At 41.2% G+C, this 15,924-nt stretch overlaps 1 protein-coding gene across 3 annotated transcripts; it reads left to right on the forward strand.

Moving 5' to 3' along the window:
• Window positions 1-5,335: 5,335 nt before the first annotated feature.
• Window positions 5,336-15,525, forward strand: cstf1 (cleavage stimulation factor, 3' pre-RNA, subunit 1). Of its 3 annotated transcripts, none has more exons than XM_006800207.3 (6): window positions 5,336-5,399; window positions 5,724-5,936; window positions 6,746-7,023; window positions 7,106-7,303; window positions 7,393-7,783; window positions 14,987-15,525. In XM_006800207.3, exons 2-6 carry the CDS (start codon window positions 5,768-5,770, stop codon window positions 15,244-15,246), a joined length of 1,296 nt encoding a protein of 431 aa, XP_006800270.1. In that variant the 5' UTR covers window positions 5,336-5,399; window positions 5,724-5,767; the 3' UTR covers window positions 15,247-15,525. The 3 variants fall into 3 exon arrangements, with proteins under 3 accessions (XP_006800270.1, XP_035767652.1, XP_087697367.1); XM_035911759.2 differs by having other exon boundaries at window positions 5,346-5,399; window positions 5,752-5,936; XM_087841241.1 differs by having other exon boundaries at window positions 5,386-5,403; window positions 5,752-5,936.
• Window positions 15,526-15,924: the final 399 nt, after the last annotated feature.

The raw sequence follows: 15,924 nt of genomic DNA on the forward strand, positions 1-15,924 counted from the left end.
TCAAGCACAGAACAAATGGATGAGTTGTGAGAGGTTGGAGTGAATTTCCCTCCTCCAACAACAGCCCCCGTCAGACAGCATGTATTATTGTGCAGAAGTACATGAGTTCACATGCACGTGCTTGTAAAGCAATGTTCGTTTATCCCATTTGGACTCACATAGGTTTGCTCCATATATTGTTACTGGTTTGGTGAGACTGACTGCATATTAAGAGACAGATTGTTGACTGTATTGATCTGTTTCAGACAGAAAATAGTGAGGACAAGGAGTTATTTTTGGCAGTAGCTTGAACCAGAGTACACTGGCAAAGATAGAATGTGGTGAGTTTGTTCTCAAACAATGCAGTGGAAAACAAGTAGAAATATCTAATGGTGAAATTTTCTACCATCGTTAAAGCAACACATTAGATCATAGCTCTTTTCCTGTGGCTACACACCTACCCTTCAAATCCCCACATGAGTATGGAAGACTAACAATGCCAAAAGTATGACTCAACGCATGCATCCTTAATTTCTATTAATTTTCATTTGAGATGCATCACTTTTATACATTTATTTATTTATATTTATTTCTGCATTTCGAATAATTAATTTCAGGGTTGGTGACAAAATGCATTGCAGGTGGCTTCACACTACTGTACCTATGCTAACAGCAAGAAAATGTCATTACCATAGCTACGGCACCAGATGATGGAGATGGACGCGTGCTACATTTTAAAGGAGCAGTCCAACACAGCCTTCAGTATTCCCACACTCCCTAACAAAGCTGTGGCAGACTACGGACCAGTCATCATTTGGACCCAATCAAACATTTGACCTAACAATAAATGATTTATACTTTTTAACATTAGTATTTATTTACATATATATATTGCCTTAAAATGTTAATGGAAAGCTTATGTGTTCACACTGTACATGCAAGTATTTACTAGTTCTGCCAGTGCTCTGCAACTGGGCTAACCACAAAAAAAGAGATGCTGGGAAATTTGCAATTGTGGGTAAAAACAAACTAAATGTGGACAGGTAAGAACAAAAACAGAGTGATGTGTAGTATTTTTAACATCCAGATATCAACAGCCTTTTTTGTATTGTGAATGCTGACAGCACAAACATCTGAATTCACTTCCCACTGAATAATAAGATGCAGCTGATCAGACTAATACATGTGATTTGAATTCATGGTTTTATATTGTTTAAACACTATTGGATGCTGTGATCGGATAAGTCAAACCTTAAATACTGTCCTTTATTAAAGATGGTTCACTTGTCCTCTTTTGTTTCATTCTGTCTTCACTTTACAGTTCTGTATCTTTGGTTAGGTTTAGTTAAACCAATTCAGTATAAAAATGCAAACTAATGTTGTTTTCTATGTTTAAGTTGTTCTCAGGCGTTAGATTTTTATGAGTCTACTGGCCGGTTTCACAAAAAGTGACAATGCAGTCCATGTATTTGATTACAGGCCGTGTTGAGCCTTACATGAATTTGTAACTATGACGATGAATACACACAAGCAAATCGATCCACTGTTAACACAAAACTATTGACTACACATATATATTCAGTTTCTCTATTTGTATCTTAATATATATTTAAGCAACCAAAAACATCTCTAATGTTGCCAGTTTAGGCCCCGCCCACCAGCTACTCAAACATTCTGTTTGCAAGAAGCAGCCAAACAGAACAAAGTTGGCCTTAACAAAGTGGGAAGGGAAACTAAAAGGGCATGTTTCATAATATATAACATAATATAAACTACATTAAAGCCTGCTATAAGACAGACACAATTTTTTTTAAATGGGAGTCTTATAGACTCCAAGAATATGTCCCCTTTAATGAAAATCTTTCTTTAAATGCTTTAATTTTGCTGTCAAATCCTTACTGCTGTTATTCTGAACATGATGTCATCACGTGGGATCAGCCGTGTAATTATCAGATGACATCTGCCGTTAAAAAACAAAGTGTTTTTCTATCATTCCACCGCCACAGACTCTAGCCGGTCTCCAAGGCAACTAGAGGCCGGTCTGCTAAGAGCATGGTTTGTGTCGACATGGCAACAAGACACCTCCTACCACGCATGTTTCCTACAGTCTGCACACTGCCCTGTAGGGCGGAAGCACAGTTTTAGTGCATGGTTTTAAAGCCCCAGTCAGATGAAACAAAATCACAGTGTGTGGATGTGTGCAGGAGTCTGCTGAAAGAAAGTCAGCAGAGGTCTGATGATGTTGTGTTATTTGGCTGTGTTGCTCAGGTTACTAGGATACAAGGTTGAGTTGAGTTTTACAGCTGATGGTCAGCAGCGACAAGAGACAAACAACGTGTTCCTTCTGCTCCTGCTGGCCTCTCAGCTGCCGACGCACAACATAGTTTAAGAGAGATGGTTGTTTGGTGCAATGTAGACTTATCCATGTGTGTCCAGCTGCTCTTGGGAGTGTCTGACACATGCTGAGTCACACTGTGGATGTTGGCATAACCACAGTAGTACCAAATACTTCTAGAAACAACATCAGTAACAAAAATGTTCTTATGCAACAAAACGTTAAATAGACATTTTCAGCCCCATGTCTTAGTGGTTGTAAACAGCAGATCTGAGCAGCAGGTAGGTGGGGCTTTTGTGCTCACAGCGTGACCTTTGTGCCTAACTTGACAATATCAGGGATACCTCCTCTCACAGCATACAGAGAGTAAAAAAACGTCAGAAAGTGTTTCGATCAGTGTGAAGCTCAGACTTCACTCTGAGCTTTATTATACATGCACCGATTTCATTATTTCAAGCTCTCGCCATGTTAAATATGAGCATCCACCACTGAGCGGTATAAGAAATGACAGAAAACAATCAGCTTCCTTCAAAATGTACCCGCACTGCAAGGACTGCAAGGTATTCAGCCTATTTCATCGGTGTTTGATGGGGATCATTCAAAAAAGTCTACCTTTTCCATAGCAGGTTTCCACCATCATCCCTGTAATCTGAATGTATCACAGTGCATTTTTGTCTCTTTGTTTTTGGCCAGCACTAGCAGTGATGAACCACATTACAGGAAGTGGTAACTGAGCATTAATGTGTATGCATGTGTACGTGGGTGGGATTTGCTGCAGGCCTATAACCACTTACATGTTCATCTTCCCAGTAGCTTAAGCACAGCAGCCTCATGTCCCACTCTTGTCCACAACCAGCTGCCATCACTGACACTCCCGTCAGTGTAAAAACTGCAAACCAGCATTAATCAAAGAATCAGAAAGTGATCCGAAATTTGACTCTTTTCTTTCCCTTTGTGTCTGAGATGGTGCTCTTTTGCGCCCTCTGCTGGATCATGGCTGACAAAAAGTCTTGAACCCATAAATAAAACGTATTTGCATTAAAAGTGTTAGAATTGTGTTAATAATATTATTGTTGTTGTTGTTATTATTATAGTGATGCAGAGGGCGGTCAGGATTAGCCATGATGGATGACCTCTTCTCCACCACAGTTTCAAAGTGTCCAGCCAATCACAGAGCCAGCTTTTCTAATCAGTTTATCCAGTTTCCTCGTGTCGCCAGCTTTGATGTTGCTCTCCAGCATACCAGCACAAATTAGAGACAGAAAATCTCATTTCACTGCAAATTTGGAAGAATCTCACCTTCCTTTTGAAGTACAGCCTGCTCACCCGTTTTGTTGTATAAAACGTGTTGGTGTTCAGTTCAGCCTGGTGCCTGAGTGGATCATCAGGTACTTGCATCACATCAACATCCTGTCCCAGAATAGAAACAGACATGTTATGAACGTGCTCACCATCTCTCTCTGGTCTTCACTGGCACATTCAGAAGCAATAAAAGTACTAACTATAACTTTTGATTGGCTTTTAAAACCTTACCTTACTTTACTTACCAATGTTACTATTGGTAGTAGTGATATTTTCTCCTCTGGTTGCTCCCTTTCTCACACCAAGTCTCTGAATGTCTTCCTTCACTACATCCATTAAACTCCTCTCAGGTCTTCCTCTATTCATCCCATATCCATTATCCCTACTCTGCATATGTCCAAACTGTCTCAGTCTTGCTTCTCTAACTTTGCCCCCAGACTGCTCAACCTGAACCTGAGCTGATATACCCAACTCTGCCACCTCCAGCTACACCTCCTGCCCTGCTGTTAGTGTAACTGTCTCCAAACCACACATAACAGCAGCTAATCTTGTGCATATCTCCTTTCAGTCTTGCTGTTATTCCTCTGTCACAAATCACCTCTGACACTTGTCTCTACTGACTCGTCTCTGCCTACACTCTCTTCTTCACCTCTCTTGTGTACTGTCTGTTGCTTTGGATGGTTGAAACCAGGTACTTAAACTCATCTAATTTCACTACCTCTACCCTTTATATGCTCATCTTTCTATCTGTCTCCCCCTCATTCATACACATGTATTCTGTCTTGTTTCTACTGACTTTCAATCCTCTTCTGTCCAGAGCAGCTCCTCAGGCTCTCTTCCACTTGCTCTCACTACAGATCATGATGTCATCTGCAAACATCATAATCCACTGAGACTCCTGCCTGACCTCATCTGTCAACCTGTCCATCAGCACTGCAAACAGTTAGGGGGTGGATCAATCCCTGATATAATCCGACCACACCTTGAAACCATCTGTCACTATTACCCCGTCTTACTGTCCTAAAATATTTGTGTAATAATTATGTTTCAAATGTATCAATTCTGCAGATGAATTTGTGAAATTCTGCTGTACAAACTGACTTTAAAATGCAAGATTACTGTCAGATTTAAAATGGCCCAATGTTTGGTATAAACTCTTTTTTTTCATTGGCTTCTATCCACAAATGTCTTCTTTGAGAATCCTCACACAAGTCCATCTAAAGCCTATACCATGACTTTCTGATGCAACCCCAACGGGATCTTTGTCTATTAGAAACGGAGTTTGGGGTATATATAACTGTTAATGTATAAGGCATTAGTGAAATGAGAAATATTTTACAATGTGCTCATTTTAATAATTCATAATTAATTTCAATAATTTGCAGGGCACAATGTCAGATATAGTGAACTGACAAACTTAATTTTCAACATCTTTTCAATACATTACTGTTAATTCTAATCAGCATTACCTTCATTTGGTTTCAGGGGTCAATAAACCATTAGCTTAAAGGGGTTTCTAACTATGATGTATCAAATTAAACGGCTTTCACTAGCTGAACATTATTCTATTATTATTTTCATTTGAACAACAAAAAGCAGCATAAAGCGTGGTATTTTGTATCGAAATAGGCCAAAACCTTAGCCAGAGCCCCTGAGCAAGATGGCGGCTTCAAAAACGCGTCGCGCGGATATGACGTTTTTCTGTGCGGCGACGTAGTGCGCAAAATACGTAGTACGTAACGGACGTTCGGATCAAGAAGCGCACTTGGAACTTTTTTAGAGGGTTGGTATGTTTTATGTGTTTCAGTGTTAAAAACAGATAATTTTTTACAGTGATGTTGTTAAGTAGCATGCACCGCTTCTTTTGGACAATGCACACGCTCATGGTTCACAATGGACACATTGTTCTTTTTTAGTTCTGTCATCGCTGTAGCAACAAAGCTAACGTTGTTAGCTGCAAGGCTAACACATCCATTCATTCCTTATAACTGCCACACTGTTAGCATACCTACAGCTAACGGTGTTCGCTAATATTGTGATTTGACATTAACCTAATCCGCTAATATAGACCTGGGGCAGGTTGTTAACATTTTGTTTTCGACTTTAGTTCACACAGTTGTCACGACCCGGTTTAGGTGACAGTGGCCCAACATGTTTCGTCCCAAACCGACTCTGAAGGACCGACAGCACCTGTACAAGCTTATCATCAGCCAGCTGCTCTACGATGGATACACTAGCATCGCCAACAGTCTCATCAATGAGGTGAAGCCACAGAGCGTCGTGTCTCCCTCTGAGCAGCTCATGCAGCTGGCAAAGATAGGTAAGAGTTGAGACCTTGTTCTGATCTTGAAAACAGCATCTTGGGATGGAGGGTGGGGGATACCTAAAAGTATTTTGTGCAATTAAAAGAAACAGCCGACACCGACTTAATAGCTTTTGCTTAATTATAAGACGAGCTGTTTTTGAAGTGAAACAAATAATGCTAATTCTGACTTGCTTGAAGAATGCACTCTTCCACTTCACCTCAGTAAGACTTTCGGGATCATCTATCAGTCACACTCTTCTCTGCTCTGCACGTGTTGCTTGTTTGCACTGGTCTTATTTTGATTGATTTGATTGAAAGTGAGAGTCATTAGTGTGTGCCATACTGCAGCACCATTTACAGTTGCAGGACTTTTCCCTTTTGCATCCTCCCAAACACTCATGTGGCATAACCACAGTTTCCAATTAAGTTAAAACTTTTGCAAACATATGAAAAGAGGCTGACATAGTAGACGTAGCAGTGTGAAATGCCTCCAAACTGCTGACCCTTTGCTTTTAGCTTCCTCCTAATTTTTCTGCTAGGTTAGCTCCAGTCTGCCACCTCTGACTGACATATACACGAAACATGTGCTAAAAAGTCAGCTGTGTCGTAATGGATGCAGCTCACCCTGGACACTGTCTTTTTCAAGTCTTCTACTGGTGCTACTTTTACTGGCTTTATTTATTCTGTCTATCTAGTTATCTAATCTCCTCTATCTGGGGTTATAATCTCAGATTCTCAGGCCTTTGTCACAGTTGTTTCATCCACATATTGGTTTTTGTCCTGTATGTCTTCAGATCCTAACTACAACCTATAATCCATTACAGGGATGGAAAATGACGATAGTGCTGTTCAGTATGCGATCGGTCGCTCAGATACTGTAGCCCCGGGTGTTGGCATCGATCTGGAGTTTGACGCAGACGTCCAGACCATGTCTCCAGAGGCGTCAGAGTATGAGACCTGCTACGTCACATCTCACAAGGGCCCTTGTCGCGTTGCTACATACAGTCGAGATGGTCAGCTGATCGCTACAGGCTCCGCTGACGCCTCCATCAAGATCCTGGATACTGAGCGCATGCTGGCGAAGAGTGCCATGCCCATTGAGGTGAGGCAGCTCAGACAGCACAGGCGTGCTGGATGTTTTTAAGCCAGTGCACTGACATTTTTTTCATTTCTACATACATCAGGTGATGATGAATGAGACGGCGCAGCAAAACATGGAGAATCACCCTGTGATTCGGACGCTGTACGACCACGTCGATGAAGTCACCTGCCTTGCCTTCCATCCCACCGAACAGATTCTGGCATCTGGCTCCAGAGATTACACCCTCAAACTGTTTGACTACTCCAAGCCCTCTGCAAAAAGAGCCTTTAAATATATACAGGTCGGACATATTCAAATCCAAAGTGCCAAAGCTGATGTATAAATGCAAATCTTTGTAATCCAGTTGTCGCCTTATCGATTTACCCACAGGAAGCAGAAATGCTGCGTTCAATCTCCTTCCACCCCTCTGGTGACTTCCTGCTAGTGGGGACGCAGCACCCCACCCTGCGCCTCTATGACGTCAACACTTTCCAGTGCTTCGTGTCTTGCAACCCACTGGACCAGCACACAGACACCATCAGCGGGGTCAGCTACAACCCCACAGCTAATAGCTATGTCACCTGCAGCAAGGACGGCAGCATCAAGCTGTGGGACGGTGTCTCTAACCGCTGCGTGACGACCTTTGAGAAGGCACATGACGGAGCGGAGGTGTGCTCGGCCATCTTCTCCAAGAACTCCAAGTACATCCTGTCCAGTGGGAAAGACTCGGTGGTCAAACTTTGGGAGATCTCAACAGGCAGGACTCTGGTCAAGTACACAGGTAGGGAGGATTTGCTGTTGAAGCATTCACAGTCACAGGTTTGCTGATGCATAACTTACCTATAGTGAGTTACTTGCAACATTTAAAACCTATAAAAATGATGACATGACTCAAGACTTACATTTATCTAGTGTGCATGTTAGCTGTTCATGCTGAGACATATGACCAGAAATGTAGTTTATATAAATGTATTGTGTATAGAATAGAATAAGAGAAAAAAAATAAAGTAAAACAACACAAACTAACCAACTAAAAAAAATCAGCTCTCTGGCTGTTTTAACAAAGGTTTATTTGGCACGAGGAGTCAGACCTCTACAACCTTCAGCATGGATGTCATTTCTGTTTTTAGTCCAGCACAGAAATAAAACTTTAAAAAAAGAACTGAAAGCATCCACACAGCTTCTGACTGAAGCCCAGCTGTTAACACTTTGCTATGTTACTCAGCATCTATATTTCACACACAATTGTGTATCATATTGGCACTATTGAACAGAATTTCACGTGGATCATGTGTTTGCCGTCCCTGTGTTGTTTTTTTGTAATGATTTTTAATTCTTAGTTTCATAACCGTGCTGTGGATGGAAGCTTACTGTTCTCCAGCTACTGAACAGGTGGTTTGATTAAAAATTCTTATTAGGATTTAAATGACAGAGGTTGGATAGTACTTACAGTAAGGAGCTTAGCTGCCGTCAACGTAATTAAAATGCGCTTACTCCCACATTGTGTGTGTGTGTGTGTGTGTGTGTGTGTGTGTGTGTGTGTGTGTGTGTGTGTGTGTGTGAGAGAGAAAATCCAGAGTGTTATGTTTTGCATTTGTCCCTTAAAATTCCTAAATGGATATATGCAGTGTTTCATCTTGATAAGTCACCTGTTAGCGTGCCATGCTTGAGTAAAAAGGTTTTTCACTCCTATTTATCAGCTTTTAGGCACTGTTCTGTAACGTCCCCATCAAGCATGATCATAATGCAGTGGTAATAAGGATCCTATTTGTCAGTCAGCACTAGAGGTCGCCTTAGTTTAAAAAAAATCACTTATGATGCCATTTTATCTGCCTTTTAATTTTTTTATAATAATGAAACATTTAATAGTTTTTAATTAAACAAATCAGAAGGAAATAATACAGAAAAAAAGAGACGTGGCGCTCAACACTGTAAAAACCAGAGGAATGAGCTGCAGTTACAGGACAGACACTAAGATGATACAAACATGAGCTGAATGGACTTAAGCTGGGTGTCACTTTGTCACATGGATCCACAATGCTTTGTAAATTTCACGTGTTATTCTACAGTTTCCACAGTATTGTAGCATGGGAACTATATAATGTTACAGTAGATCCACAGTCAGTGGAAGTGAGCAAGTGTGCGTGGACTTTCAAATCAATAAAAATGGCAGTTTTTTAGAAGTGGCGTCTGAAACTCTTAAGCATAAACTCTGTTTACGCTTCCATATGTGCAACAGTTCATGCTGCAACACTGCTATCTGCACACACGACCCTTTATATTTCTGCATCTCCTCACTGTACTGTCATTTCTCTCAACGCACTCTGCAGATACCATCTACACGATGTTATAAATATCTAATCTATAGAGGTTTTGCAGGCATGTGACCCCTTATCACTTCCCAACCATTTTAGTAACATGTCAAGTGAGTAAAAAACCCACTAAATATCATGGAGATGAGATAAATTATGACAGTTATAAGTAAACAAACAAACGCCACACACTTTATATCATTATGTTATCAACAGTTATACTGGACGAGATCCAAACTTTTGTAGGCCAAAGTGGGTGATAGAGTCACTGGACTCTGCCTCTGCAGTCACTGCCTGAACAACTGAACCACGGTCACTGGTCACTGCAAATTTACCTGATGTTTCTTATATTAGCATATTACCATCTAACATCTGTGACAGTGATACTGAGGCAAGTTGATTGAGGATATCTTCAATTTTCCATCAGTAAGAACTGCTGATTTTACCTTTGTTCACTGCTATTTGTGGCTGTTACTGAAACTATATATTTATTCTCAAAATTTTGTAGAAAAAATTTTAAACATTTTTAAGAGATTAAAAAAAAAGTGCCTTCTTGTAAGTGCTACCAGTGTCGGCATTTCAACAGGAAGTGTGTCAGCATCCTCGTGGCTTAGTGCTGCTCTCTCTGCTGTGTTATCCTGTTGCTGTGACAGTATAACATCGTCTGTGGTGGGCTGTAACAGAGTCACAGGCTGCATGCAGCTTTATTTGGACACTTTAAAATCATGCAATGTTACAAGCATTCTGCTCCTGAGTATTTTCATCAGTCAGGAAAGAGAAATTTATGATAAGTTTGTGTGGTTAAGTGCGTTTAGTTGAAAGTGCTACAAGCACAGTAAAAAGTGCATGAAGTGCTCCTGGATGTGATTTATGTTGGTCATGAAAACCATTTCTGTAGAGTAGAAATGATCAGTACTGTCATCAAGGAGTTTTTATCACGAGATAAGTTATGCTTTATTTACATTTTTAAAATCACCAGTATCTGTTTCAAGTAATATTTGGCCATTTAACATTGATCATTTAGAGCATAGGTGTCAAACTCTGGCCCGCGGGCCAAATTTGGCCTGCAGCCTAATTACTAGCCAATACTAAATTATTATTAGAGCTGGCCTACTGGTATTATACAGCTAATATATATATTGTTTAGTATTAAGCTTTGCTTGTTCCATATTCAGTTTTTCAGCAAAACTTGTTTGAGTCCATAAGAAGAGATTCATTCTTAAATCTGGAGGAAGATTTTTTTTTCAGTAAATATTAATGTTAGCTCGTGACCTTGTTCCAGTTTTGAATTATGGCCCACTGTGTATTTGAGTTTGACACCCCTGATTTAGAGAATAAATATATAGTTTCAGTAAAGCAGTGAAAAGGAGCTCACAGAGGCAAAACCAGCAGAGCTGTTATCAAAAGATAACGAGAGAAATGACAAGTACAGTGAGGAGATGTAGAAATAAAAGTGTCATCTATGGATGGTGGTGTAGCAGCACAAGCTGTTCAAGATTCAAGATTGTTTATTTGACACGTGCATAGTTATACAAGTACAACACACAGTACAATGTGAAGTGTGTGTGTTATTTTTTTCTCTCCTAATCTGCCGTTGTTAATGATTTGAAAGTCCATGCCACACTTGCTCCCTTACAGCCTGTTTAGGTTTGATGCTCTTTGGCTTGTGAAGACTACACTGCCCCCTAGCAGAGCAATGCAGCGAAGCAGTGAAGAACTTGTCGTCAGCTGATTGGATTACATTTTACTTTATTGCAATAACCAGGTCATCGTGTCTTCACTGGTTTATTTTCTGTGATGCTACATATTACCTGCTGTTGGGACATCAGTGTGATTGAGGTCCACGCTGTGTTTTAAATATACAGTAGCTTTCAGCTGGCAGTGCCGGATCTCAGTAAAAATAAAAAGATTTCATTCCCTTTCACTACAAAGTACAATCTTCATCACACTGAATCAGATTATGAGTAATCGTGACTGTTCCGTCTTCGACTGCTGTTCTGATAAATGTTGCAAAAACTGCCAAATCAAGAGCCTGATGACGCTGTGTTGGAGGGTCTGCAGACGTGTGTTGCATTGCCACTTCCTTCCTCCTTTGTAAGAATGATCATAGTTTCAGATTTTTCTGTGAACGTTTATCTGATAAGAAAACACTTGTGGCGTGCTTTGAGAATTCGGGGGTGGTGGGTGCAGACACGGTGATGTTGTGCTCAAAGACTGGGGGGATTTTTTCAAAATTGTTAATGTGGTTTTGATTCTTTTCTTAAGGAACCTGTTGGCTTCAATGCCCTGCTTATTTAACAGTAATTAATAACTATAGATAAATGTGTGGCCTATACACAGGCTACACATTTTAAAAAAGGGTTACCCAGGAAACCAGAGCTTAATTGTATAATTGAGTCTACTAAGTATCAGCTAATTGGAAGGTTTCTGTTCGATCCTTGGACAAGATAATAACTCCAAGTAGTTTTCCGATGCATCCAGTGCTAGATTTAGGTGCAGAAAAACATGCCTGTGTGAATAGTTGTGAATGAGGTGAGTTCAGTTAGACTAGACAAGTGCTGTATAAGAAGAAGCAGTCCTAACTACACAGCTGCCCGTTCACATGCTGGTAGTTATAGTTTTGCTGTCATATAACAAGTATATTATCTGCAATGCTGCCTGCTAACATTCAGCACTTATGCATTTGATATTAGCAGGGAATCAGCAACAAATGATTAATAATTACACCAGCAACACTGCCGTGATTGCTCTCTGTGAATGTCCTAAGTCTACAAAAAGGAGAAAATTGGGTAACCTGTATCTCAGTATGAGATAAAAGTACTGTTATTCTTTGTGAGATTACTCTGCAGGCGAAGTTTGGACAAGTCATCACTGCTGGAGATCTTAGTGTTATAGAGATCACATTGATTTCTACTGGTAACGCTCTAGGTCGGAGATGTGTCTGCATCTGTAATGAGATCTGCAACACACATCATCCCTGCAACTTCTAATCTGACCCATAAACACGCTGTCGTTTAGCCTGTGGAGAAGATTTCTTTGTGATGTTCTTACGGGTACAGGGACAAACCAATAGCATTCATGCATGCACAAGATTGCAATGTGGTTCATTTTTAGAGTTGTGCAATCACCATTCTTATGGTGGCAAATTAACATACATCAGGCAGCTGTAGGCACACAATCAAATGCTGTACAAGTCACCAAGTCATCTCCACGTCCACTTCCATCAGTCACTGGAGACAAGAAGAAAAAAAGTTCCCGGCTGCTCAAAGACAAATAGCAGCTAAGTGAAAGTAAACGTTATTGCCATGTACACAGTGTACACTCAGTGCAAATAACAAAACATGCTCAGATGCCAAAATTGACAAATATGAATGCAAAATAAATATATGTAATCCATAAAGCAACTGGAAAATATAAAATATGCAAAACATTTATGCAACATATAAATTACATTAGAAAAAGTGCAACAAAGAAGATGCAGCTGATTAAGCTGACTGTAACGCCTTGACTTTAGAGCTATGACCACGACAGGTGTCAGGTGCATTCTTCAAGGTCAGTATAAGACTGCCAGTCTGTCCTTTGGATAAAGTATCTGTGCATTAGTGAGTGTTTCTATCAGTCGGTTATTGGAGGGGTGTGGCAGTAAGGAGGATTCTGGTAGGCAGCGTGGTGTTGGGATAAAAGCTGTTGCATAGCCGCTTGTTAACTTTAGCCTCCTCAGGAAGTGTAGTTTCTGCAGCAATTGTTTTTGTTGAGGAGATGGTGTTGTTTGTGTGAGACGTCTTCAGTTATATGGACACAGACGAACTTGATCCTCCAACAATCTCAGTTTATGATGAGTGGGTCAGGTCTTCCTGAAATCCAACATTAGCTCTTTAGTTGTGTTGACGTTGAGAGATTGTTGTCTGTGCACCAGTTTGACAGCTACTGGCTCATCGGTATCTGCGGACTCATCGTTGTTGCTTATCAGTGCTAACGCAGTCGTGTTAGCAACAAACATGATAATGTGGTTGGTGTTATGTGCAGTTGTGAGTCAGCTGAGGAATGAGTACACAGCTCAGTGTGATGATGTTAGAGGTGTTGCAACTCGTCTGTACTGCCTTTTTTGTGAATGGCAGTCAATGTGACAGAATCATGGCGTTCTGTGTGTCGATCACATAAATAACTTGTGTACTTTACAAGCCAAAGCTGATATTTTGGTGTGTCCGTGCAAGCTTAATTCTGTCAGAGCCACCGTAGTCAGAGGTGATTATTAGAGAGCTGTAAAACCCACTATTCTATGTCCACAGTGGGAAAGCAAAACGGTGAAGTAGTGAGCACAGAACAGAGCAGGCATCATGAAAGGAGGAGCCACGTTTGAGGTGGGTTGCAAAGTGGCTTACGGTTATAGTCTGCGCTTTTGGTTATTATTATGCAAACTGTGTTGTCATCATAGTTTACACAACTTGAGGCAAGCTTGACTTGCTGCTCTCTTCTCCTGTAAAAGATTTAAAAAGCTTGCTGAAAAGTTCTCTCTAACTATTGCAGTTCTCTTGCTCCACTTCTGCAGTGAGTCATCATAGAAACACCTGTAGGATCCAACCTGTTCAGTCTCAACAGCTTAGCAGTTCGCAACCAACCAAAATGATAACAAAACACACCGTCCGCCAGCACTCACAGTATCACTTTTGACACTCTCTACATGCATGAGGGCAATAGCAGTGAGCACAGACTGGCTGGAATCCAGCTCAACTGGCATAAACTATACAATTTATTAATTACACGTGTTTTATGGTCGCATGTCTCTGAGAGCTGCCTACTCTCAGGAAGGGATGTGCAGTGCATCTAAGAAGATACACACTACAGTGTGTTACACAGATACCACACATGCACAGAGATGCTCATTATTAAGGGCAGGGATAGCTCAGTAGGTAGAGTGGTGGCCCCATGATCGGAAGGTCGGGGGTTTGATTCCCCTGAACAGCTACCCTGGGGTACCCCTGAGCAAGGTACCGTCCCTACACACTGCTCCCCGGGCGCCCAATGGCTGCCCACTGCTTCACTGAGTGAATGGGTTAAATGCAGAGAGGAATTTCCCCACGGGGATCAATAAAGTACTCTTTCTTACTTACTTAGGGTTAGGGGTTAGGGTTACTTTCTTATTAAAGGCCCAAAGGAAAACCTCTTTGCAATCAGTGTCTGTGATTTTAGGCAGTAATAATATTGTGTCTATCCTCAGTTCACTTTGTTTCACCATGACATCATTTCACCAATGAGACAGTTTTTTGTTATGTGAAAGTCCTGAATTGAAACAGCTTCACATCCATCTCTCTGTTCTAACAGACAGAAGCTGAGCCTAAATATCTTGTTTCTCTGTGAGCGCTTCCTCATCGGTGGTCAGGCTGTGGCTGGCACCTCGCCAACGCTTGACTTATTTTCTGTGTTTGAGTTGGCCTGACTATACTTGGATGTTTATAGAGTTACTCGGTAACACACAATCTGGCCTTCACTGTTATAATTTGAGCACTTTAGTTTATGGGTTTTGGTTGTTAGTACACATGATAGCTGATAAGCATGGGACATAAGGACAGTATTTATCAGCTGATATTTACTTGAAAGTTCAGTGAAAATGATTACAGCATTTTTTTAATGCTCAGTTACTTAGACTGACCTGTCGGGCTCATCTGTTGCAGGCGCAGGGCTGAGCGGGCGTCAGATGCACCGTACGCAGGGCGTGTTCAACCACACGGAGGACTACGTGCTGCTGCCCGACGAGCGCACCATCAGCCTCTGCTGCTGGGACTCCCGCACAGCCGAGAGGAAAAACCTGCTGTCTCTGGGTCACAATAACATTGTCCGCTGCATCGTCCACTCACCAACCAACCCGGGCTTCATGACCTGCAGCGATGACTTCAGGGCCCGTTTCTGGTACCGCCGCACAACCACAGACTGAGCCACAAGAGGATGTCTGACTCTTGTGAAGCCTTCCCTGACCTCAGCAAACACTCGCAGTCTTCTTCAATCATTTTCAGTTCAATGGAAAGAGGACAGTGGAATCAGAGAGACTTAGGAGGAAAAATAAGTCATGTGGTTTTCTTTTTTATGACCTATTAAAGAGTGTAGAAACACTCTTCTCACATTTCTTAGATATCATTCTGCAGATTTGATTAGTTTTCCACTTTTATATTTTGTGTATGTCCTTATGTTGTAATTCTGATTTTTAATAAACAATCCAAAGGAAAAATGTCTGTTCTATGAATTTGATGGTGTAAAGTGCCCCTCAGAGCTTATAACACAGTCTCAGTGATATCCTGTCGATATTTTAAGAACACAGTTGTGAGCAGCAACCTGTCAGGAGCACCAAATGGACACAACACGCAAACAGCCAGAGCCATTTCGCACTTTCTGTCACAGTTAAGCTTAAGAGATCCCTCTAAACGTTCTTGGTCTTATCTTCAAAAACAGGAAAGAGGGAAAAAAGAAGCAAACTTCTCAAAGCTCCTGGTTTCCCTTCTCTAGTGTGGCCTTTGCCCTCTGCCTGGAAGGTCAGGCTGCCCCATCGCCCCTCTGCATTCCACAGCTCTCCCCGACCTCGCCGTATGTCATTCAGACAACAATAAGGAAAGTCCGA

This window comes from Neolamprologus brichardi, chromosome 5 (assembly GCF_056152115.1).
Source record: "Neolamprologus brichardi isolate AB-2024 chromosome 5, ASM5615211v1, whole genome shotgun sequence".
Taxonomy (NCBI): domain Eukaryota; kingdom Metazoa; phylum Chordata; class Actinopteri; order Cichliformes; family Cichlidae; genus Neolamprologus; species Neolamprologus brichardi.